The 25,243-nt window shown below is 44.7% G+C and overlaps 1 protein-coding gene across 5 annotated transcripts in view; it reads right to left on the bottom strand.

Moving 5' to 3' along the window:
- The window catches only part of STAT3 (signal transducer and activator of transcription 3), a 408,239-nt gene that overhangs the window by 73,805 nt on the left and 309,191 nt on the right, over positions 1 to 25,243 (bottom strand). For all 5 annotated transcript variants that reach the window (XM_069237699.1, XM_069237698.1, XM_069237700.1 and 2 more), the window contains exons 15-19: positions 22,107 to 22,190; positions 20,355 to 20,453; positions 19,922 to 20,057; positions 3,483 to 3,535; positions 3,279 to 3,373 (exon numbers count right to left, since the gene is read on the bottom strand). In XM_069237699.1, coding sequence (XP_069093800.1) covers positions 3,279 to 3,373; positions 3,483 to 3,535; positions 19,922 to 20,057; positions 20,355 to 20,453; positions 22,107 to 22,190 — 467 coding nt within the window. The remainder of the gene's footprint in view (positions 1 to 3,278; positions 3,374 to 3,482; positions 3,536 to 19,921; positions 20,058 to 20,354; positions 20,454 to 22,106; positions 22,191 to 25,243) is intronic.

A 25,243-nucleotide genomic window follows, 5' to 3' on the forward strand; every position in this document is an offset into this window, starting at 1 on the left:
ACCCGAGTTTGAAGAGGGTTTGTATGATCTGATTTGTGTGATTTGAGCACTGTATGAACGAATGGGCCTTGATTAGCCAGTCGTCCAAATATGGGAACACATGTATTTGCTGCCTTCTTATGTGTGCAGCGACTACCGCTAGACATTTGGTAAAGACTCTTGGTGCGGTTGTTAATCCGAAAGGCAGTACCTTGAATTGGTAATGTATTCCTTTGAATACAAACCTTAGGTATTTCCTGTGCGATGGGTGTATTGGTATATGGAAATAAGCATCCTTGAGGTCTAAAGTTGCCATGTAGTCGTGTAGTTTTAGCAATGGCAATACTTCTTGTAGTGTGACCATGTGGAAGTGGTCTGATTTGATGAAAGTGTTCACTACTCTGAGGTCTAGGATTGGTCTCAGTGTTTTGTCCTTCTTTGGTATCAGAAAGTACAGTGAGTAAACTCCTGTGTTTATTTGTGTGTTTGGCACTAATTCGATTGCATTCTTTTGCAATAGTGCCTGCACTTCTATCTCCAGGAGATTGGAATGGTGTGTTGTTAGATTTTGTGCTTTTGGTGGTATGTTTGGAGGGAATTGAAGAAATTCTATGCAATAACCATGTTGGATAATTGCTAGAACCCAAGTGTCTGTAGTGATTTTCTCCCATGCTTTGTAATAATGACCTATTCTTCCCCCCACTGGTGTTGTGTGGAGGGGGTGAGTGACATGTGAGTCACTGTTTAGTAGTAGGGGTTTTGGGGCTTTGAAATCTCCCTCTATTTCTAGGGAATTGCCCTCCTCTATATTGTCCCCGAAAACCTCCTCTATACTGTCCCTGGTAACTGGACGGTGTGGCTTGTGAGGTGCTGGCTTGTGTGCTTTGACCCCGAAACCCCCCTCAAAAGGGCGTTTTACGGAATGTGCTGTAATTCCCTCTGCTCTGCGGGGAGTAGAGTGCGCCCATGGCTTTGGCAGTGTCTGTATCTTTTTTGAGTTTCTCAATCGCTGTGTCCACTTCTGGACCGAACAGTTCTTTTTCATTAAAAGGCATATTGAGAACTGCTTGTTGAATCTCTGGTTTAAATCCAGACGTTCGGAGCCATGCATGCCTTCTGATAGTTACAGATGTATTAATTGTCCGTGCAGCTGTATCTGCAGCGTCCATGGAGGAGCGTATCTGGTTGTTGGAGATGGCCTGTCCCTCTTCAACCACTTGTTTTGCCCTATTTTGTAAGTCCTTGGGCAGATGTTCAATGAGATGTTGCATCTCGTCCCAGTGGGCTCTGTCATAGCGCGCAAGTAGTGCCTGGGAGTTCGCGATGCGCCACTGGTTTGCAGCTTGTGCTGCGACTCTTTTACCAGCTGCATCGAACTTGCGGCTTTCTTTATCTGGGGGTGGTGCATCTCCAGATGTGTGAGAGTTGGCCCTTTTCCTAGCTGCTCCTACAACGACAGAGTCTGGTGGCAGCTGTGTAGTGATGAAAACCGGGTCCGTAGGAGGCGGCTTATACTTTTTTTCCACCCTTGGTGTGATTGCCCTACTTTTGACCGGCTCCTTAAAGATGTCTTTTGCGTGCCGGAGCATACCAGGGAGCATAGGCAGGCTTTGGTATGAGCTGTGGGTGGAGGAGAGTGTGTTGAATAAGAAATCATCCTCGACCTGTTCTGAGTGGAGGCTTACGTGGTGAAATTGTGCTGCTCTAGCCACCACTTGAGAGTACGCGGTGCTGTCTTCTGGTGGAGATGGCTTTGTAGGGTATGCCTCCGGACTGTTATCTGACACTGGGGCGTCATATAGGTCCCATGCGTCCTGATCTTGGTCACCCTGGCTCATGGTGGTGTGAGCTGGGGAGTGTGATGGAGTTTGTGCTGGTGAAACGTTAATCACGGGCGGAGGAGAGGGTGGTGGTGTAACTCTTTTCACCACTTTCGGTTGTGGTGTTTGTTCCGTCTGGAACTCCAACCTTCTCTTTCTCCTAATGGGGGGAAGGGTGCTTATTTTTCCTGTCCCCTGCTGAATGAAGATACGCTTTTGCGTATGGTCTACATCAGTTGCTTGTAGCTCTTCCTCAAACCTATGCTTCTGCATTTGGGAGGTTAGCGAGTGCTCTTCTGTATAAGAGCCTGAAGCTGGGTCGCTTGCAGTCTGTTTCGGCATTGAAACTTTGTCTGCGTGTTTTTTCGGCTCCGAGGTGACTTTTTTCCTTTTCGGGGCCGAAACCTCTCGGCGTCGATCTGTTTCGGTGCCGCTGTCTCGGCGTCGAGCCGTGTCCACACCGGCATCTCGGTGTCGAGGCTTGTCTCCAGCACTTTCTCGGTCCCGAGAAGGCTGCGTGCCGGTGTCTCGACCGGAGTCGGACGATCTCGGCACTGTTTGGGCCTTTTTCGGTGCCGACGGTCGGTCACCGATTTTATGGGTCGAGCCATGGCCTGGTGGCAGTGGCGTCCCCTGGGCCTTGTAAATGTTCCTTTGAGTGGATTTCGACGTCTTACTCACGGTTTGTGTATCGTCGAATCCTTCGGAGTCTGAGTCTTGGATCGAGAAGGTACCTTCCTCTTCTTGTTCCTCGAACTCCCGTTGGGCTGTCGGAGCGGACGCCATCTGAAGTCTTCTGGCTCGACGGTCTCGGAGTGTTTTTCGGGACCGGAACGCACGACAGGCCTCGCAGGTGTCTTCGCTGTGCTCAGGTGACAGGCACAGGTTGCAGACCAAGTGTTGGTCTGTGTAGGGGTATTTATTGTGGCATTTGGGGCAGAAACGGAACGGGGTCCGTTCCATCGGCGTTCTTCAGCACGCGGTCGGGCCGACCAGGCCCCGACGGAGGATCGAAAAAACTACCCCGAAGGGCACCGGAGCTCTCCGATCTTCGATGCGTTGTGGAATCTAAGTACGCCGATCCCGAACGCAACAATACCGACGAAAATCTTCCGAAATTAGCTAATTTTCCGTTCCGAAACTCGGAGCGACAGGAACACGTCCGAACCCGATGGCGGAAAAAAAACAATCGAAGATGGAGTCGACGCCCATGCGCAATGGAGACAAAAGGAGGAGTCACTCGGTCCCGTGACTCGAAAGACTTCTTCGAAGAAAAACAACTTGTAACACTCCGGCCCAACACCAGATGGCGAGCTATTGCAGAACATGCGTATCTACAGCGACAGATGCCATCGAACACATGTTTTACATTTCTTGTCTACAACTATGCTGTTTACCATTAGTTATAGTGTATTTATTACAAGCTATCTACAGCAGTCTTTTATCAGTCAGTGTACTAATAAATGTAACAAATCTTACCCTTCATTCCACAATGCCAGGATATACTTCTTCACAAGGTCAATAATATTATCTAGCCACACCCAGAAGGAAAAACCTTTGCCTGCCATATTCTCCTGCAAAAAATACACATTTATTAATGCAACAATCATCATTGCAAAATAACTTTGGTATTTTTCTGTTATGACCTGTTATATCATGTTGCACACAGATCAACCATCTTACTTTGCAAAACTTGGCCCACGTTATTTGACATCCTGAGTAGTTGACACCAGGCCCTATGGAGAACAAGAAATATAATTTTAATAATCTATATGTATCATTTACATAATTATAATAAAGATGTATAAGAGGTCCCAAGACTGGCTATATTGTTTTATCTTTCCTCATTATCTGGGAGGATGGGGTTTCAGAGAGGAGTTACTTCCCTTTAAACATAGTGCTCCAGTGAACAGTATCTTTCATAGGCTTCCATTACTGGTCATATTTTTACAGAATGAAACAGAAGCAATTAGAGCATTATTTTCTGGGAAGAGGGCAAGTCACACTAATAGAATACTGTGGTACAGGTAACTTTTTTCGATCACATATAATGTATTCCCATGTTTCAATGAAGATTACCAAGCTGTATAAGAATAAAATATCAGAATACAGTTCACCTTCAAGAAACAAGGCCGAAGCTTGTTTATGTTCACAAAAGGCCTGGTTTGCAAAATTGGCCAGTTTGTAAACGCAAAAAGGCATTTTGAAATGTAAAAAGGCTGAATTGTGGTTCAGTAATCGGTTACCGAATCGCAATTTGGTATTGGAAATTGGTATTAGGAAAACGCATGTTTAGGACATCCATTCCTAATACTGATTTGCATTGGTATGTACAAAAGTTTGGAGACCGAAATGCGGTAGCAAAACATTTATATTTTACCACCAACTCAAAGTAGGTGTTAAGCCATTTTCAAAAGCAAAGGGGTCCCAGCAGGACCCCTTACCGTTTAAGAATGGCAAAGGAAAATGTTACTTAACCAGTAAGCATCTGTTTGTGGCATGAAGTGCTGTAGATTCACAAGCTCTGCATACTTCCGCCATCTAATGTTAGATCCAGAAGGGTGCAAATTGTTGTTGTTTGAAAGGTCTTTAGAGTCACAAAGTAGAATAACTCCTCCTCTTGTTGGCAATGCGCATGGTTCTCAACTCCATTTTCAGATTGTTTTCCCGCAAATGGTTGTGAATCGAATGTAGTGTAAAAATGAGTAAGTGAAATTAACATGCGTGTGAATGTATGTTAAGAAACTGTAACGGTCACAGGTGTCCGAGGAGGTAGGTGGGTGTATGTGAATCTACAGCACTACATGCCACAAACAGTAACATTTTCTGTTTGATGGCATGTGTGGATGTAGATACACATGCTCTGCAAAGATTGTAAAGTAGTGCCTCCCAAGAACAAGTGGCTAACCTGGTGGGTGTTACAGTACATTGAAAAAGGGTGCACAGCACTGTCGGACCTACACTGGCTTGCTGTTGTGCTAAAACATCTACACAATAGAGCTTAGCTAAAGTATGCAGTGTTGACTATATAGCTGCCTTACAAATGTCAGCTATAGGTATATCACCTAGAAATGCCCTAGATGCACCTCCTTTCTTGTGGGTTGAATGGGCTCTAGTGGTAATAGGCAGTGGCCATTTAGCTTTGATTTAACAAGTTTGGATACATTTAACTATCCATTTTGCTATACTGGTTTTAGTGATAGGGTTCCTTTTATGTGGTGGAGAAAAGGCAAGGAAAAGTTGTTTTCCAATAGGTTTTAGTTCTATCAGTATAGAACATAACTGCTCTTTTTGCATCTAACACGTGGAGGGCTCTTTCAGCAACCAAATCAAGTTATGGGAAAAAGACTGGCAACTTAATAGTTTGGTTGAGATGGAATTGAGATACTACTTTTGGTATAAAGTTTGGGTTGGCGTGAAGAACCACTATCTTTTTGTATCTGGAAAAAAGGTTCTTGTAACGTTAATGCTTGGACCTCACTTACACGTCTCCGGGAAGTTATACGAGTAAAAAAGCTACCTTCCTTGAAAGAAATTGCAAAGTGCATGAATGTAGTGGTTTAAAAGGTCGCCCCTTAAGTCTAGTGAGTACCACATTAAGGTTCCAAAAAGGCACTGAAGGTAATCATTGTGGTACTCCTCATTTTAAGTCCTTACATAAAAGCCTTCATGACAGGGATTTTAAAAAGAAAAGAATGTTGTCTGTTCTTAAGATAAGCAGCTATGGCTGCTAAATGTAGCCTAACAGAAGTATATGTCAGGTTTGTGTTTTGCAAATGAGAAGATACAAAATAATATTTTGTAGCAAAACTTGGCCAGAGTCCCAGTTTTTTAAAATGGAATAGTGAACAAAGCGTTTCCACTTTGCTCTAGTGGTTGGCCTACGTGCTTTTTAAATAATGTCCATACATTCTTGAGGAAGACAAATACCCAGATTCTATGACTACAGGAGACAAACTGAGATTCAATGCCTTGGGATTTGGATGCCTGATCTGACCTTGGTTCTGAGTGAGAAGGTCCAGGTCAGGGGGGAAGGTTCTCGTGTGGCAGTACTGATAGTTGCAAAAGAGTGGTGAACCATGGTTGTCTAACCTATGTGGGTGCCACTAGAACTAGTGCAAGTGAAGTTTGTCTGAGTTTCCGGACCACATATGGAATGAGAGGGAGAGGTGGAAAAGCGTAAGCAAATATTCCTGAACAGTTCATCCACAGGGCATTGCCCTTGGAATGGGGGTGTGGGAACGAACCTGGTGGTGAAGTTTGGTCATTTTGTGTTTTCCTTTGTTGCAAACAGGTCTATGTCTGGAAATTCCCACTTCAGGAACTTGGGTAAAATGACTCTGGGGCGGAGTGCCCACTCGCTGAGGAGGTCAAAGTTTTTATGTGTTTCTGGGAGGTGTTCTGCTGAATGGCCCAATGCCAAATTGTCTGTGCAAGACGAGACAACTGTAGTGAGTGTGTGTCCCCCGTTTCTGCAGATAAAACATGGTTGTCATGTTGTCTGTCAATTAGGACGACTGTTGATGATATGCATCACAAAGGCTTTGAGTGCTAGGCGAAGAGCTAGCAGCTCTAGATAGTTGATGGGTGAAATCTTGTGTGTGTGTGTGGTCACAAAGACCTTGGACTGTGTGGTTTTGGAGATAAGTCCCCCCCCATCCCAACTGGGAAGCATCTGTTATCAGAATGACTTGCGGAACAGGGTCCAGAAATGACCACCCTTTCACAAGATTGGTTTTGTTCAACTACTGCAGAGAGCGAAAGGTGCGGCTGTCTACCAACACTAAATCCTCTAAGTGACCCAATGCTTGAGACCATTGGCATGATAGACATTCCTGCAACGGCCGCATGTGAAGACGTGAATGTGGCACGATTGCAATGCAAGTAGTCATAATTTCTACAAGTTTCATGATTGACTTCACTGTGAACTGTTAATTGGGGCGAAAGTGAGAGAGCTGTGTCTGAAAAGTCTTGATTGTTGCTGAATTTGGGTAGGCTTTTCCTACCTGTGTGTTGAGTATGGCCCCAAGATATTGATGTATCTGAAGTGGGTTCAGATGTGACTTTTGGAAATAGATTGTGAAACCTAATGGTGAAGCAAGTCTATTGTGGCTTGAATGTGATTGCGGCATTGTTTGAGAGAGCTGGCTTTGATAAGCCAGTCATCTAGGTATGGGTACACAAGAATAATCTGTCTGCGCAGGTGAGCTGCTACCACTGCTAGGCATTTTGTGAACACTCTTGGTTCTGTGGTGACCCCGAATGGGAGCACCTTGAACTGCTAATGTTGCCCTTTTATGACAAATCTGAGATAGTTGCGATGTGCTGGGTTTATAGGATATATGTACTTCTTTTATATCTAGTGCTGATAAAAAATTCGCCCTGTTGTAGCAAGGGTAGCACATCTTGTAGTGCGACCATATGAAAGTGTTCTCATATAACATAATGGTTTAACGGTCTGAGATCAAGGATGGATCTTAATGAACCGTCGTTCTTGGGTATAAGAAAGTACAGGAAATACACACCTCTTCCTTGAAGTTTAATAGGAACTGGTTATATTGCTCCTTTTGTTAGTAAAGACTGTACTTCTTGTTTTAGGAGAATGATGTGATCCTGTGACCGCGAGGTGGGATCTTTGAAGGTGTGAAACTGAGCTCCAGATAATAAGCATGTTGGACAACATTCAACACCCAATGATATGTTGTAATTTGTTGCCACTTTTGAAGGAAGAACTGAAGGCGTCCTCTTACAGGTGTCTAGTAATTGAAGGGAAGCTGGAGTGAGTCACTGTTTAGAGGCTGTAGTTGTTCCCCCTATAGGAGCCCTTGTAAAATCATCTGTGTGAGGATGTCTCTGTAGAGGATTTAGAGGTTGTTTTATATTGGGACCTATGAAAAGCACCATGAGAGGCATGAAGTTTAAGTGCCCCTATGGATTTTGCCATCTTGTTGTCTTTCTTCATCTTTTCTAGCGCCTGATCTACTTGAGGGCTGAAAAGATGCTCCTTGCCGAATGGTACATTCAAGACTGACTGTTGTACCTTCTGTTTGAAACCGGAAATGCGTAGCCATGCATGCCGGTGTAAGAGAACACTAATTTTAACGCCTCTCGCTGCTGAGTCTAAAGCACAGCTTATGGAACTGTTGGAAATTAGTTGACCATCATTAACAATTTCCTGTCCTCTTTTCCTGTGCTCCTCTGGGAGCTACTGGAGCAGCTGCTCCATTTCATCCCAGTGGTCATGATCATCTTTAGCAAGGAGTCCCTGTGTACTGGAAATACGCCAGTGATTTGCTGCTTGGGCAGCAACATGTTTGCCTGAAGCATCAATGAGCTTACTTTCCTTATCAAGAGGTGGAGCATCATGAGCAACCTGAGAACTGGCTCTTTTTCTAGTATTCGATACAACTAAAGAGTCTGCTGGTATCTGACCCTCGATGTAAATTGGAGCTGATGGCTTTATATTTTTTCTCCACTCTTGGAGTAATAATACAAGCTCTAGCCAGGTCCTGGGAAATATCGTCTGCATGCCTAGACACTCATTTAAGCATGGGTAGGTATTGAGTGGATTTATGTGGGGAGGTAAGCGTCTCAAAAAGAAAATCGTCCTCATTGGGATCATTATGGAGGGGTACCTGATGGTCTGTGGTTGCCTTACCCACAAGTTCTTAATAAGCGGTATCATCAGATGGGGAAGGTCTAGCTGGGTAGACCTTCGTGTCAGTGTGTGTCTCCACGTCATATTGAGACCAAAGGTCTGTGTAAGGCTGAATCGGTGCCCTATCATCCCCTGTGTCCTGAGTGACATGAAAGGATTGAGGCGAGCTCTGCGAAGAGATGTCAAGAGGGTCACCATGAGAATGTGGAGGAGAAAGAGCTTGTGGTGGGGAAGGAGTGATTGGTAGTGGAGATGTAGGTGGGGGTGCCTGTACCTCGTTCAAGTCCTCATCTATTCTCCTGTGCTTGCTGGGAGACGTAGATGTTTCTAAGGCCTCCTCAAAAGTCAGCTGTTGTTTGGTAGGAGTGTTAACAAAAGCCTTAACCAAAACTCTCCCCGTTTGAGGATGAATGTGGAGCTGTGACTGCTTGGGGTTGTTGCTTCATACTTTGAAGATTCGGCTCAGGTGGTGTTTTCAACTTTGAAACTCCTTTCAGTTTGTGTTTTTTCTGTGCCGAAGCACTCTTAAGTTTAGGTGCCTAAGTTGTCGGAGCCGAGGCAAGCAGTCCTTTCGGTGCTGAGTGGGAAGCGGAAGCTTTCAATGCTAAAGTTGATGGCATTAGGCTTGTTGTGGAAGAGGCTGTCTTTGTTTTGGGGCGAAGTCCAAGGGCGGGCGTCCAAAATAGTTTTTCGATGCCTGCCATGGCCCGAGGGCAGTGGCAGCTTGATAGCCTTTGCTTCCAAACTTGTGAGTTTTTTGGTCAGAGAGATTTTTTTACTCACTGTTGACCTGGAAGAATTTCCTGCATTCTGGCTTCGGATTCTGAGTCTTGAATGGAAAACGCCTCCTCTTTAGCAGCTGAAGTATCCTGAAGTTCCTGCTCTCAATCAGTGTTCGACATGGTGGCTTGAACACTGAAGAGGTCTAGTGCCTCCTCACCACCTTCTTGCCTCTGCATTGCGCGGTAACGGGCTCTTCTTTCTCTCCTTTTTTGACCGGAAAGACTGGCAGACCTTGCAGTTTCTTTATGTTCCTGCAACAGGCGGGGGTTGCAGACCTGATGCTGATCAGTCCAGGGAAATATGGAGTGACACTTCAGGAAAAAACAGAAAGACGTCCGCTCTATCAGGATTTCACTCTCCGAGGTGTGGGATGGAGAAAATGGGCACCCAAATGGCACAGGCCCTAAGGGTTTAGATAAAAAAAAATTGTAATGATAAAGATTTCTTCTGTCCAGGGACGCAATGGGATAGAGAAGCATGTTCAAAAACAAATCAGATGGGTTTGGAGAGGTTTTCTTGAATGGAAGAGGCCTAATACGGTCTCGAACCAGAGCTCTGAAAGAACACGACTAGACCAGACAGCAGAAGAAAACAATCTGAAAATGGAGTTGAGGACCATGCGCATTGCAGCAAGAGGAAGAGCCACTGTACCTTGTGGCTCAAAAGACTTTCTGAACAAAAACAACTTGCAACTTTCTGCACCCAACACTAGATTACGAAAGTATACAGAGCATGTGTATCTAGAGACATACATGCCATCAAACATATATATTTTTAGGAGCAGGCAGTGGTCCAAGGACCACTGCCTGCTCTTAAAAAAAAAAAAGATACAGAAAACTTTTCATTTTTAGGTGCATGAATTATACACACATACAATTCTCCTGGTCCCTTTTTTAAGTACAAAATGAAGAATTGGGGCATTGTAGCCTATTCCTATAGGCTGCATAATCGTTGTCTTTCTTAAGAGACTATGCAGGCTTTCCCAAAGAACGGCAAACATCTACACTTAAGAAGATATATTGTTAAAAAAAAAAGTGCTTTGGGGTCCCCACTTGTGGGTGGGACTATTCTGTGCTGATGACTTTCATTTGCTGGCATTATTTGCTTTAGAATCTCCAGGTTCACTTTATCCCTCTCGTTGACTAAACTGTGTTTACTGTATTCAACCACAAACTCCCTTTCTGTAAACAGGCCTTTAAATCTTGTTATCTTGTCACATTTGCTGTGCTTCGAAGACTAAGGTCAAATGCCAGATGCTGTCTTGTGAGGGCACTTGTCTACTTTTCTTTCTCCAACTTCAAAGTGAAAGGATTTACGTGACAATCTTGCTGGATAACTGGGGTAAGAAAGAGGTTTTTTTCTGGCACACAACATTTAAATATACTATGTAAATATTACTGACTATATCAGAATTAGGAACACAAATAAAGCATATTTTTTGTTATTTCTGAAGTGTGTTGGAAACATATAATTTAATACGATCAAAACAAATCACTACAACAGGTGATGCAATTTCCACACAGTTTAGTTTGTGCACTGTATAGTTTTATTAGTAAAACTGTATGTCTGTGCAAATGTAATGGCAATTTCAACTGAAAATGTGTTGTCTGTAATGGCAGTGTGCTACCATACCATACCATACCATGCATACTCTGCGCTACTTTGTAGCGCTCCACTTTACACCACTCCATCCAACTGCACTCAGCACCACGTCAGACCAGGCCACACCAATCTACTCTATAGACCCCCAAATCTACGCCACTGTATTCTACTCCACTCTGCAACACTGTACTCTATGCCACTGCACTATACGCCAATACACTCTACGCCAATACACTTTAATCTGTGACACTCAACTCTATGCCCTTGTAACGCACGGCACTCTAATCTCCTCTGCACCACTGCGCTCTATGCCACTGCTCTTGCCACCACTTTACTCTATTCCATTACACACTATGTCACTCTACTCAAACAATCTACTCTATGCTACTTTACTCTTAACCACTGCACTCTACACCAATGCATTCTACTCTGCATCACTCTACACCACTGTACATCACTGCACTCTGACACTATACTTTGCAACATGGCACAACTCTCCACCACTGAACTCTACTCTGCACTACTCCATTCTATGGCACTATACTCTGCAATGCACCACTTTAGCCACTGCACTCTATGCCACTCGACTCTGCCCCACCACCCTCTACATTACTCACTTTATGCCACTCCACCTTGCGCCACTCCAGTCTACTATGCAGCACTCTAATCTATTCTGCTGCATTGTATGCTGCTGAATTCAATGCCACTGCACTCTACACCACTATACTCTGCAACACTCTGCCAATGCACTCTACACTAGTCCACTCTACTCTATGCCACTCCAGTGTATGTCGACCTACCACACCAATACACAACACTCTCTGCCACTACATTCTACAATACTCGACTCCACTGTTGACCATTCCATTTTGTGCGACACCGACGTATGCTGAACAAAAGCCACGCTGGTGTATGACATGTAAATCACATTAGCAAAGCCATCACAGACATGGTGGTCTGCTGAACCCGGTAGGCAACCACCTCTGTGTTTTTACAATTCCCAATGTGTCGCAAACTGAGACCTACCTCATTAATATTCATGAAGTAGGTCTACTTGCGACTCAATGGGAGACACAAAAAGTGTAAAACACACTTTCGTACATTAGTGTTTGCGAGTACCAAACAGCAACTCACAAAAATTTGCAGTTTTGGTAGTCGCAAACACTAAGTTTCATATATCCGGCCCCAGATTTCTGAAATTCACTTGTCCCACTCTGGTCTACCATATGGACTTATTGTCCTGGCAGAAGTCTAATTTAAAGGTGCGACCGGAATCCAAATCACTATTTTGTATTGCATGCTAATAGTTTGTCAGACCAGAGTTACCATGACCCGATTTTGCTGGAGCAAGGTCTTCCTGTTTTGCTGCCTCAAAGCGATAGGCATGTCATTATCCAGTGAGCTGTGACTTGTTTTCGACCCTCTTCACATGACCAATGGAAATAAACAGCTTATTTCAATTTCAGAATGACATGGATAGACAAAAGTCAAACACCATCTTCAACCGGAGGGAAAGTTCAGGTTGAGCAGCTTTATTTAAAACTCAGATGCAAATCCATAGGAAGGCTGCAAATCAAGTGTGGATTTTTGATCAGTAACAATTTGTCTGGTGGCTCAGTGGACTATAATACACCCATTCCAGAGATCTGGAAGGTTACAATCACAGCATTCCCCTCAGCTTTTCATCCTTATGAGGTCCATAAAATGAGTGTCTTTTTTGCTGGGTAACAATAAACATCCTTTTTGTGTCAACAACACCAAAAGTTAAGACTCTCACTGTTCAGGGCCAGGGCCAAGATATTCACAACAGAAACCCCCATATGGAGAAGATCACCTCCTTCGCCTCTGGTGTAGCTCCCACTTATGGCCCTACAGAGAGAGGCAGCTAAGTGCATCAGTACTCACATTAAAGAAGTCTCTTAGGTGTTACAACACTGGAAAGATTCTTAGTTGTTGTGCCAATTTCCATATGCTAATCACCTCCCAATACAGAGTCCAAAGCCCCATCACACACATTTTTGACTGTGTTGTCCGATAGGCTCTGAACTCTGCCCCCTGTTTTGGAAGGGAGCAAGGCCTTTAGGGCAAGATGGGTCACCTTCAACTCAAGCACATTTATGTTCAGGCGTTGCACTGACAAAGAGCAGAGGACTTTGCTGTTCTGTCACCCAGGTGAGCATCCCCAACCCAGCAAGGAAGCATCCAAGGCTCAGTAGCTTGTAGGGGGCTGAAATAGTGACCCTTTTGGAGTGTGGAGGGACTGGTCCCCCAGGGGAGATCTGCAGGTCCAGGTACACAAGATTTGTACCTGAGCTGAGAGGGTACCTTGATCTTACACCCACAACATACTAGCACATTACTGGACGGCTTTCATCCGCCATCTGGCATAGAAACACCAACATTAAGCAAAAGGCCAATAAGCGCAGCGCAATGCCTGTAGGACCAGGATCAGAGCTTCAGAATCATCACCAAAAATATCAGCATACCTAATCAAATCAAATCATTAACATTTATAAAGCGCGCTACTCACCCGTGCGGGTCTCAAGGCGCTAGGGGAAAGAGGGGGTTACTGCTGCTCGAAAAGCCAGGTCTTTAGGAGTCTCCGGAAAGCGGAGTGGTCCTGGGTGGTCCTGAGGCTGGTGGGGAGGGAGTTCCAGGTCCTGGCTGCCAGGAAGGAGAAGGATCTCCCACCCACCGTGGAGCGGCAGATGCGAGGGACGGAAGCGAGTGCGAGGCCAGAGGAATGGAGGAGGCGGGTGGGGACGTAGAAGCTGAGGCGTCGGTTGAGGTATTCCGGTCCCTTGTCGTGGAGGGCTTTGTGTGCATGGGTGAGAAGTCGAAAGGTGATCCTTTTGCTGACTGGGAGCCAATGCAGGTGTCTCAGGTGTGCGGAGATGTGGCTGTTGCGGGGTACGTCGAGGATGAGGCGGGCCGAGGCGTTTTGAATGCGTTGCAGGCGATTTTGGAGTTTGGCTGTGGTCCCAGCATAGAGGGTGTTGCCGTAGTCCAGGCGGCTCGTGACGAGGGCGTGGGTCACGGTTTTTCTAGTGTCGGCGGGGATCCAGCGGAAGATCTTGCGGAGCATGCGGAGGGTGAGGAAGCAGGCGGAGGACACGGCGTTGACTTGCTTGGTCATGGTGAGAAGAGGGTCCAAGATGAAGCCGAGGTTGCGGGCGTGGTCTGCGGGGGCCGGTGCGGTGCCGAGGGCCGTGGGCCACCAGGAGTCGTCCCAGGCGGACGGGGTGTTGCCGAGGATGAGGACTTCCGTTTTTTTTTTTTTTTTAAAGAGTTCAGCTTTAGGCGGCTGAGCCTCATCCAATCTGCGACGTCCTTCATACCCTCTTGTAGGTTGGTCTTGGCGCTGGCGGGGTCCTTAGTGAGGGAGAGTATAAGTTGGGTGTCATCGGAGTAGGAGGTGATGATGATGTCGTGCTTGCGTACGATGTTGGCGAGGGGGCTCATGTAGACATTGAAGAGTGTCGGGCTGAGTGATGAGCCTTGGGGTACGCCGCAGATGATCTCAGTGGGTACTGAGCGAAACGGAGGGAGGTAAACTCTTTGGGAACGGTTTGAGAGGAAGGAGGCGATCCAGTCCAGGGCCTGGCCTTGGATCCCGGTGGAGCGGAGGCGGGTGATTAGGGTGCGGTGACAGACGGTGTCGAAGGCAGCCGAAAGGTCGAGGAGAATGAGGGCGACTGTTTCACCGTTGTCCATCAGGGTTCTGATGTCGTCTGTGACTGAGATGAGGGCGGTTTCCGTGCTGTGGTTGGTTCGGAATCCGGTTTGTGAAGGGTCGAGCAGGTTGTTGTTTTCCAGGAAGGTGGTCAGCTGTTTGTTGACGGTCTTCTCTATTACCTTGGCTGGGAAAGGCAGGAGAGAGATGGGGCGGAAGTTTTTCAGGTCGCTTGGGTCAGCCGTAGGTTTCTTTAGTAGGGCGTTGACTTCGGCGTGTTTCCAGCATTCGGGGAAGGTAGCAGAAGAAAAAGAAGAGTGGATGACGGCCTGGAGGTGCGGGGCGATGATGTCGTCGGCTTTGTTAAAGATGAAGTGAGGGCAGGGGTCCGAAGGGGCGCCAGAGTGGATAGAGTTCATGGTGGATTTGGTTTCTTCAGTGTTGATGTGGGTCTAGTTGTTGAGGGTGATGGTCGGGGGTGCGGGTTCGGTGGTGTTTGGTGGGGTCTGGTGTCCGAAGCTGTCGTGGAGGTCGCTGATCTTGCGGTGGAAGAAGGTGGCGAGGGATTCGCACAAATCCTGTGAGGGCGTGACGGCGTTGGCGAACTCCTTGACGATGCTGAAGAGTTCTCTGCTGTTGTGGCTGTTTTTGTCCAGTCTGTCGGTGAAAAAGTTCCTTTTAGCAGCGCGGATCAGGTGGTGGTGTTTGCGGGTAGCGTTCTTGAGGGCGGTCATGTTGTCAGCGGTGTGGTCCTTGCGCCAGGCCTTCTCGAGAGCGCGACAAGTTTTCTTTGATTCTTTGAGGGTGTCAGAGAACCAGAGAGGTTTTTTGGTGTTGGTCTGTAGATGTGTGCGTTTGAGGGGAGCAAGGTTGTCTGCGCAGTTGGAGATCCAGTTTGTGAGGCTGAGGGCTGAGTCGTTGGGGTCGGTGGTGAGGGTGGGTTGGTTGGCGGCGAGTGCGGAGAAGAGTTGCACTTCGGGGATCTTGTTCCACTGTCGACGAGGGATGGGTTGAGTGCGGAGGTGGCGGGTCTCGCGTCGGAATGTGAAGTGGACACAGCTGTGGTCGGTCCAGTGTAGAGCGGAGGTGTGGCTGAAGAAGATGTGTTTGCTGGCGGAGAAGATAGGGTCGAGCGTGTGTCCGGCGATGTGGGTGGCGGTGTTCACCAGTTGTTTGAGGCCGAGATTGTCGAGCAGGGTGGTGGTGTTGGGGTCGTTGTTTTGTTCCAGATGAAAGTTGAGGTCGCCTAGGAGGATGTAGTCCGGTGAGGCGAGGGCGTGCGGGGAGATGAAGTCGGCGATGGCGTCGCTGAATGGGGCGCGCGGTCCAGGAGGACGGTAGACGAGGGATCCTCTGAGGGTGGTCCTCGGGTCGGTGCGAATCTGAAAATGCAGGTGTTCAGCGGCGAGAGGGGTGTCTTCAGTGGAGGTGGTGACGCTGATGGAGTCTTTGAAGACGATGGCGATACCTCCTCCTACTTGGTTGGTGCGGTCTTTTCTGGAGATCTTGTAGCCTTCGGGGATGGCGGTGGCGATGTCTGGAGCAGAGGAGGCGTTCATCCAGGTCTCCGTGATGAAGGCGACGTCCGGGGCTGTGGAGTCCAGGAGGTCCCAGAGTTCAACGGCGTGCTTGTGGACGGAACGAGCGTTGACCAGGATGCACTTGAGGTGGTTGATGGCGCGTGGGCTTGTGGTCGTGGTAGTTGCGTGGTGGAAGATGCGTTTGCAGGAGTTGCAGGCTCTTAGATACGGGACAGTCAGCACCCAATAACAGCCAGCCTTTGTGTGGGAGTTAAGTGGGACTTTTAAAGGGTAATGGGCAAAGCCAGGTCATAGACAAGAGTCTACTATAGATGTTCCTAGACTAGTGTCGGTGCTTCCTCTCCACCAACTGTCCAATTAAGGAAGCAGATTAACTCCAGACCTCCACAGCGAACCCGTCAGCACCTTTGTAAAAGGCTTAAGAGCCACTGTCAGTCCCAAAGAGAGGACAACGAAACGAAAATGTTGGAAACATCACTGTGAACCTCAAGAAGCACCTGAGGTGGGGAGAATTAGAACTAATGTCCCTAATTCAAAGCCAAAAACAAACGTGTCAGGGACAGGATTTTGTACTTGTCTTGCCAGATGAACAGGTTCAAAAAGTGGAGATCAGGAACAGGCCTCACAGCATTCATCCTTTTTGGGGACCAGGAAGTGAAGGTACTAAAACTTCTGCTCATCTCTTCCTGAGGCACCTAAGACCTTTGCCTCCAAGCTGGCAGCATTAGTGGGCTACCATGCTGTAAAGGTATGATCTAGCAGGGAGGACTGGAAAGGAATGATATAGCCCCACAGGGCAGGCCCATAGTTTGTCCCAGTGTCATGCTGCTTTTGAGGGAGTACAAGGAGGAAATGATTTTCTCTCCAAGTAGTCATTTTTCCTTCAAAAGTAAAGTCTATAAGTGAAGCCTGGACATTCTCTGAAAATCCAGTGAAATGCAACCTAGTATATTGCGGTTTAAACACATCCAGTCCATCATTCATTAGTTGTGAAAACTGCTTCTTCAGGTGCTCTGGCAGGTTAACATTCTATAATTCCTATAAAACATGGGCACAGCAGCCCAAAAGGCAGGTAGCTTTAGCTGTTAATAAAACTATGCTGCTGGAGGCAAAACGTTTGTGACGCAAAGAATCAAGTTTTTTTAATCACTGTCCAGAGCAGCCATAGAAAATGCATTTTTGTTCTGCTTTGAAGATGACATCTGAACCACAAGGTTCTCCTGTAATGGGTGTGAGGACAAAAAGTGTTGGTCACTCAGAGCTGGCCTATGGACCAAGTGATCCATGACCTATGAACTGCAAGGCCTAAAAAGGGTCTCTCACTTATAGCCAACATAGGGTGCTGGAGAGCTTAGTAAAAGAAAGCAAGGGCTCTGCAGATCTTGTGAAGGGTTACAACAGTTCCTTCAGAATGTCTACTTTATTAGGACAAAGATAAAATCCGTTCCAAGGTCTTCTGGATAACTTTCGTCAAAGACAAGACTTCCTCCAAAATTAGTCCTCAGGAGCAGTGTCTTGGTCAAGGTATTTTGTAAATTAAAACAAAAGGTCAGCCTCAGTATTATAAGAAGGCAGGAGGTGATCAGCTTCTGTGTCATCATCCTCCATGCATCTGTAGTACGCATCCCCCAAGACACTTGTATTTGGTTCAAAAACCTCCCCTAAACAGGTGAATCCTTGTGACCTGGGTATAGGTTTACAAGGTGGCTCACTGCTGAAGTTAGCTTTGACTTTTTGCCTTGCTGATGGACTACATTTTCTCCTATTAACTCCGTAATCAGTGCTGGAGCCAGCTCGGAGGGTGGCGTCACCACCAACTTTGGAGCAAGCAGTGAGTGAGGACCCAAAAAAACATGGGACAGGGCTTGGCCAGTTTCAACTTAGATGCTGACAGTTTTGCCTCTGAAGGCGCTGCGTCGGGCGGGGTCAGAGTCTCAATGCACGCCTTAGCCAAAAATAAATTGTCCTAGGTCTGTGATCGCCTTGGGGTTCAAGAAAATGCAAGAGCCCGAGGTAACAGCTTTGTTTCATGACTCCTGCACCAAATGCAGTTTTGTGGGACTCTGAAAGGGACATACTCTGAAAGGGACATCCTCCTACGGCATCAGCTGCAAAGCAAAAAGCCAAAAGCAGTTTAAGTAGACATTTGATCTAGTCGCCCTCGAAAGCTGAGAATTCTGTCAGTAAGATACCAAGAGAGAGCACTCAGTGAGATACGGAAAATAAGATTTGATGTTAGCGTACCGCCTGGCACAGAATATACCCCAGGGATGTCACGTACGAAGTCGCAGCTGAAGCTAAGTGGTGCCGCTTGAAGGTGCTGGAGAGTCATTGCTGGGGGAAAAAGTACTCCGGACCAGTTTGGTGCCTGGAACAAGTATTCCGAAGGGGAGAGAGCTGCTGGAAGAACTATCCATCAGAAAGATCAGGCTCTGAAGGTTCCAGTCTTCAATAGAAATCCCAGAGATATTTGAAAACAATGGACTACCCCGAAGCAATACTATATCACGTTAATGGCAGATTGTTTTTGGCATTTGTCTAAAGCAAAATGACTGCCTACCCAGTGTCCAACCTTTACTTTACCCTTTCATTAAGTCTGCTGTAACTTTTGTCAGCACCTTTGTTTTATGCATTTATTGAGCTACAAGGTCAACTGGTCTAAAGGTTTGGGAAAAATAATGTAATGGCAAGTATAATTCATCAGCAAACTTAACTGTAAAGCAATTATGTTAACTTGCTTTTGTTTAATTTAGTGTGTCTACTACTGTAATGAATTGAAAAGGATTAGAGTTGCATACGGTTACATATTACCTTGTTTGGTATTTTAATATAGCACAGTTCAGTAAAATATATAATTTATAGTCATGGTAGGGATTAATAATAAAATATTGGATGAAGGATAGGTGTGTATTAAGAATAAATATACTTAATTTAAGTGTAAAGGTAGTGTTAGGGCCAGAATAATGTTTGCAATTATTTGAATAAAGAGTTAAAAATAATGTATTTAAATGCAAGTTTCATTAATTTGATTTATATTGCATACATTTAATGGATTAGTATAAGGATTCAGATAGGGTTGATTATTTTTTAAATTAACTTAATAGATTTTAAAAATCAGAGTTGGTATTCATCTTTACTGTGAAAATGATGAAATTCACTTAACTTATTGTGCGACTATCTCATGTCATAAATTAACATATTTTAATTAATTGCATGGCTCATATTTAAATTTAGAGTTAGGCTAAGCATTGGCCTTAATGAATAATAAACTACAAGATTAAGAAATCGGTGAGCATTATGATAATGGTAGAGTGAAGCAAAGGGACAAAGTAAAAGGTATTTCAATAATATAAGTTAGTGGGTAAAGTTAAGAGTGAGTGGCGTAGGAATAGTGTTAATAAAATAAAGTAAGTAAAAATAACCACCTAATCACGACCATATTTCCAAAGAGAGGAGATTCTTGCACTCAACATATATGAGTCTTTATTGCGGTGAAAATATGAAATAAGCGTCTTTATCAGCTTTGACACTAACCCTATTAGAAACACTCACAAACAGTTTATAATGCAGGCCTTTAAAGTCAGGCTGTCAGGAAGAAAGCAGACTGATCTCCATTCAAAGAATGAAAGAGCGGAACTAAATGCACCAAAGGTATACCCAATCAACAGCCTTTCTTACCGTTGGCGGCTTCCAAACTCCTGATTGCGGCTAATGGCAAACTTGCTTTCAGCATTGTTGCTTCTTTCTGAAACACTTAAAATACACTAATGTTCCAAAGAGGCAGAACAACTTCCCCTCATGATGGAAAGGGAAAAACTAGGTAAAGTCCTCTCAGCAATCGCTGAAAGAAAGGTTGAACACTCACCCAGAAGTTTTTCAGCCAATGTAGTTAACTGCTCAATGCTAAGACCGCGCTTGGTGGTTGAAGAAAACTGCCAGCTTAACACTTCAGCCACTTGATCCCACGTTCCAATAGGTGGCTTCGTAAAAAAGTTAACATTCTGCATGAAAAAAAATGGGAAAGAAAATATCTACAGTTATGAAATTCAAGCTGGTTACACGAACTTTACACTGGAGACCATTGCTTTGCTGCTAATCAACAATTGGTTAACAAGTTCCGATCAGTTTTAAATATTAGAAAACTACTAATATGTAGTGGGTATTTGGGAAAACATAAAATTAAAACCAGACTCATAAAACGTTCTCCACAGCACAAACACAAGAAACATAAAGAACGCCATCTTCAAGGTGCAATGTTTCTTGTCTACAATTAGACCAAGGTGTGAAAGAGACTATACCTTTGGGTTGTTTGTTAACATATTGTACCATAGAATTGAGGCCCAGGCATTCGGCATCTGACAGATGTTGGAAATCACCACAACTGGTAGAGAATGGGTCTGCAAGAAAATGACAAAATATTACTGTGATTTCTCAATCGATTGCTGCTGTAATTGCAGTCAGAAACCAAAGAAAAGTTTGATACCTCAAAGGCTGCTAGTCAATCGCCGGGGGTCGCTAAGAGCTACCTGTCTAATGATTAATATTCATTAAGCAGGTCTTTCTGCAACTCCCAGTACCAGATCATTCTGCAACTGGACCTATTAATACATAGGATGCAATGCAAAACGACAAGCAGGTTGCAAAAAGACGATATGCAATTTGCATTCACTAACTGTGACCTACCGTAACATACACCACGCCTTACATCACGTCATAGACGGCCTGACACCCGAAAGAGTGATCAGTCATCTATACAGTAATTACATTACTCTTCAAAAAGGACTGTAAATATCATGACTTATTTATATGTGTTTAGTACAGAGCCACACCACATTATTAGCTGAAAGCATCTGTGCTGGAGGTCCACGACTTCCTAGCCAGTGGCACAAATAAAAAAATGACATTGTATTAAGCCGGATGACCCATATTCAAGCACTTTCAAACGAAAAAGGCTTCCAAGAGGAGGAATTGCTCTGGGAGATGGACAGTACTTTTCAAGGTTTCCATGATGGAGGAGTACTGCTTTGAGAACCTGAAGTTGTGCTTAATACAATCAGGAAGAAAGAACATTCCTCACTCTGAGGGGCAAAGGTGAGATATGTACTTCTAAGGTATCGTCAAAGGAGCATCTTTGGGTAGAGCGATAAGTTGCACTGAGTTACAAATAGCAAAGTCTGAGGTTATACTGAAGCAGTACGTATTTTACACTAACAAACATTACACTAATAACAGAAGCAACTAATATACTCAGTGTTAGGGCAAACAAACCAAGAGGTGAACGACAAGAAGGCAGCACTTTTTCTGCTGTGCTTGAGAAACAGCCTATGAACTGGAGAGATGCAGCAACATTTGCACTAAACGAGTAGTGCAGTAAAAGGCAACCCTAAGGTAGCACATTCACACTTATAAAAGAAATATGTATAGTAATAACTGCCCCATAACTTTAAAATATGTGTAGCAACTAATACTAATGATATGCATCAGAAACATTCAATAAGAAGCACTGGCAAATCCAATAGGTTTTACTTGCATTTTGAGGTCTGCTTAAAGTAACTAAATAAAGCCAACTGCAGTGAAGAAAAAACACATAATCAAAAACAACTTGCTTTCTACATACAGTGCCTTGCGGAGATACATATTTCAATATATGTGATAAAATTATTGACACATAAAATAGTCACTCAGGCACTCCAATGTAAGCACCCTATAGGAGCTGCTACTATACTGTAAAAAGCCAATATCATGAGGTAAGAGAGAAATAATGTTCTGGGCGGAGCCAAAGCCCATTATACACTCTCAAACCAGACCAAAAAAGAAAAAATACACAAAAGGGGAATGATCTCCAAGGCAGTGTCTTCACTTTTTACATCCTTCTTATACATTTTCACAAGTTTGCACTCGTACTTTTATTTTTGCAACATGAACATTACGCTGTGACAAATACCTTAAAAACATTTTTACACAAATTTTAAAAAAAGTGAAACTCAAAAGCAAGAAAATAATTATTTTCTATGTCTTGTGGAACACAAATGAACCCTCTCTGTACTAACCTCTAGATCGATTTTCAGGCCCTGGTGGTACACCTCGGTCTCGAACGTGATCAGATGAAGCTCTTCAGTAACAATGAGAGATGCCTGCAAGAGAAGTTGCCAAAATATATTTGGATTTTGAACAATGAAGGTTGCAGTATAAGTTGTGTGAAGCACAAACGTAGCCAGGTCATTTCATTTTTAAAGTGACTCTTTCAATGATGGAATAATACAGAGATATTATTAGCAGATAATAACCACAGTCCCATTCATACAAATACTGTTGAAGAAGCCATAACTGAGAATGATCCATTTGCTGTCAATGATTTAAAAGCCTGCTTTAGCCTTTACATTACAGAACAAGCACTGCCATAGCCATAGGACTTGCTTTTGGGACCTTATGAGCAGTGCTTAATTTGAGCCGGTGGTTTCCGGTGCAGGGCACCAGCACTTGTTTTTCTGCCTCAAGCATTTACTACGAGCAAAAGACACATATGGTAAAGGCGGAGAAAGAGAAAACGAAAAAGCGTCACAAAGGAAGAAAGCAGAAAGCTGCAAGAGTGAGCTGGAGAGTCAGGGAGTGGCTGTACATGGATTAAAGTGGCCCAAACTGGCTTCAGGATTAGGCTGCCTCAGAATTCCGTGCTTGCACATTTAATTGCAGCAGCCGCGTGTTTCAGAGGAGAGCTTTAGGTACCGGCACATTTTTATTTACAAATTAAGCATTAGCCATGCAGCACATTATCCTGGGTGCTACAACATCTACTGTTACTTCATGTGCCACTGGTTGACGGCACAACACACCCAACAACCCAAGCATTGGCAGAGGCAATTGGTTTGGGCAATCCGAGAGCTACTGGCATTGTCAATGCTAATTTTTAGCCATGTGTTATGGAGTGGAGTGGATGTATGTGGTGTGGAATGGAATTCTGTGGGCTGGATTGGAAATGTTTGGGGTAGAATTATGTGGTGTTGAGGGGAGTTAGCTGTAGTAGAATTATGTGGCATGGGGTGCACTGGAATTGTTTATAATTATGTGGTATTGAGTGTACTGGAATTATGTTGAGTGGGAGTGAGTGACATGGAGTGCAATTATGTGTAGTGGTATTGTGTGTCTTGGAGTGGCATTAAGTGGAGTGGAATTATGGGGTGTGGTTTTGAATTTTGTGGTATGATGTGGAATTCTGTGTTGCATATACGTGTTGTAGAGTGGAATTGTGGAGTGGAATTGTGGTGTGGAATTATGCTGTTTGGTGTGGAAATATATGGTGTGGAAAAGAATTATGTGGAGTTGAATTATGTGGTGTGGAACTTTGTAGCGTACAGTAAAATTATGCTGAGTGGAATTATGTGGCATGGTGTGAAGTGTATTTATGTGGACTGGTGTTATGTGGCATTTAGTGGATTTAAATGGGATGTATTTATGCAACAGAAAAATCACTCAATGTTTGCAAAGAACCTTCCACTGTGCGGCAACATATGGCATCACATTTTCAGAAGGTTTTGGTAAGTGTGACTTCGAAACAATTTTTGGGTTAAATCTGCAGATTATACAGTAGGAGAATAATTATATGGCATGCGTGGCAAGTATATAATAATGCTGCACATCACATAATTCCAGCGGCTGTAGTCACAGCGAACCACAATTCAAGGCATAGGCTATCACGGTCAGCGAAATTAAGTTGCATACACGTTCGGAGAAAATAAAACCTTGGTAACTTAGCCCGATTGCCAGGTAAACTTGGATACTTCCTGAACCAAACTTGCGAGCTTCCTCGCCACCGGTTTCAATGTCTAAAGATAAAATAAGCTGCATATGTCTGCCCTGCCGTTTAAGGGGACACAACTCTTTTTTCAGTTTTATATAGTGCTAACTTGGCACAATGACATGAGATCGCTTTATATGAGCACCAGATTACATTCATCCGCCCTACAATTGTGGCGTGTAAGACCCATACACCAATTTCTTCAGACAGTTACATTTGCGGGGTGGTCGCATACAAAGGCCATAAATTCTTAGAATTTTAGCAGGACACATTGTTTTCTCTCAGTTTATCATACATTACTCTAGCGCTTACGACTGCACATAATATTTACAAATATTCTGTTTACGGTAGTTTTGCTGTTCATATACAGTAGGGTTACCGGAGGACACCATGTCACTAAGAAAGCAATGCTCCATTTCGGGGTTTCTTCTTTCTAGATAATCATTTTCAGGAGGGTAACTTCCATTGAAGTGAACCAGGACTACAAATCCCAGAAAGCATTTGCTGGTAAAAGAAATTCCACAAATAGAGCACTGAGCTTTTAGCGATAGCTTTAATAATGTAGCCCTGCAGACATTGTGCTTTAAGAGTGCTCCCACCAGCATGTTGAGGGTGCGCCATTGTGGACACTGTGCCTCACCCCACTTACTGGGTTCACCTTACACACCAACAAGTGCAACGCAAGTTCTTAAGGAACATCGCAGCAGCTACGAAGACGCTCGTGCATGTGGCATGTAAATGTATTAAAGGGCGTTTAATCTGTACTCAGGGTTGTTGTATTGCTTTTGATGGTTACCTGCTCAGAGCACCAGTGCTGGCTGCCAGGACAGCGGGTGCAAATATGAACAAGCATTTGCAATGCACTAAGTCCCAACCGGATTTTTCTTGCATTAAAAGAAAAAAACAGCGCGATCTCGCTGCTACAGTTCACATGTAATAATACCTATCAGCAAAAATGCAATTATGGACGTAACAGGCAAAAGTGCAATTAAGTGTTTAACAAGGTCGATAATATGCGAAGCGCTCGACTTTTGCCCAGCAAGATCGCGCTGCGAAAATAGAGAAAAAGTAGTCCACAAACCCAGCGAGCCTCACATGGTTTCTGTACTTGGTTGCTGCGCTCGAGGAGGGCTAACCACTGGAAAAGGCATGACATATGCGTGCCTTCCACTAATCAAAAGATGCGGATTCTAACAGACAAGCCAACTTGCCAATGAAAGACACTGACGTGACATCGATGGGGCTCCGAGCCCTTTTCTAATACCTAAAGCGTCTCGCTAGCGATAGGCATGCGCGAGCACACGCGACGCAGGCTCGACCCTAAAAATGCAACTTACGTTTAGCTCGAACATCTTGAGGGCCATCCTAATCGCCCATGGGACGGGGGTCTGA

Source organism: Pleurodeles waltl, chromosome 6 (genome assembly GCF_031143425.1).
Source record: "Pleurodeles waltl isolate 20211129_DDA chromosome 6, aPleWal1.hap1.20221129, whole genome shotgun sequence".
Classification (NCBI taxonomy): domain Eukaryota; kingdom Metazoa; phylum Chordata; class Amphibia; order Caudata; family Salamandridae; genus Pleurodeles; species Pleurodeles waltl.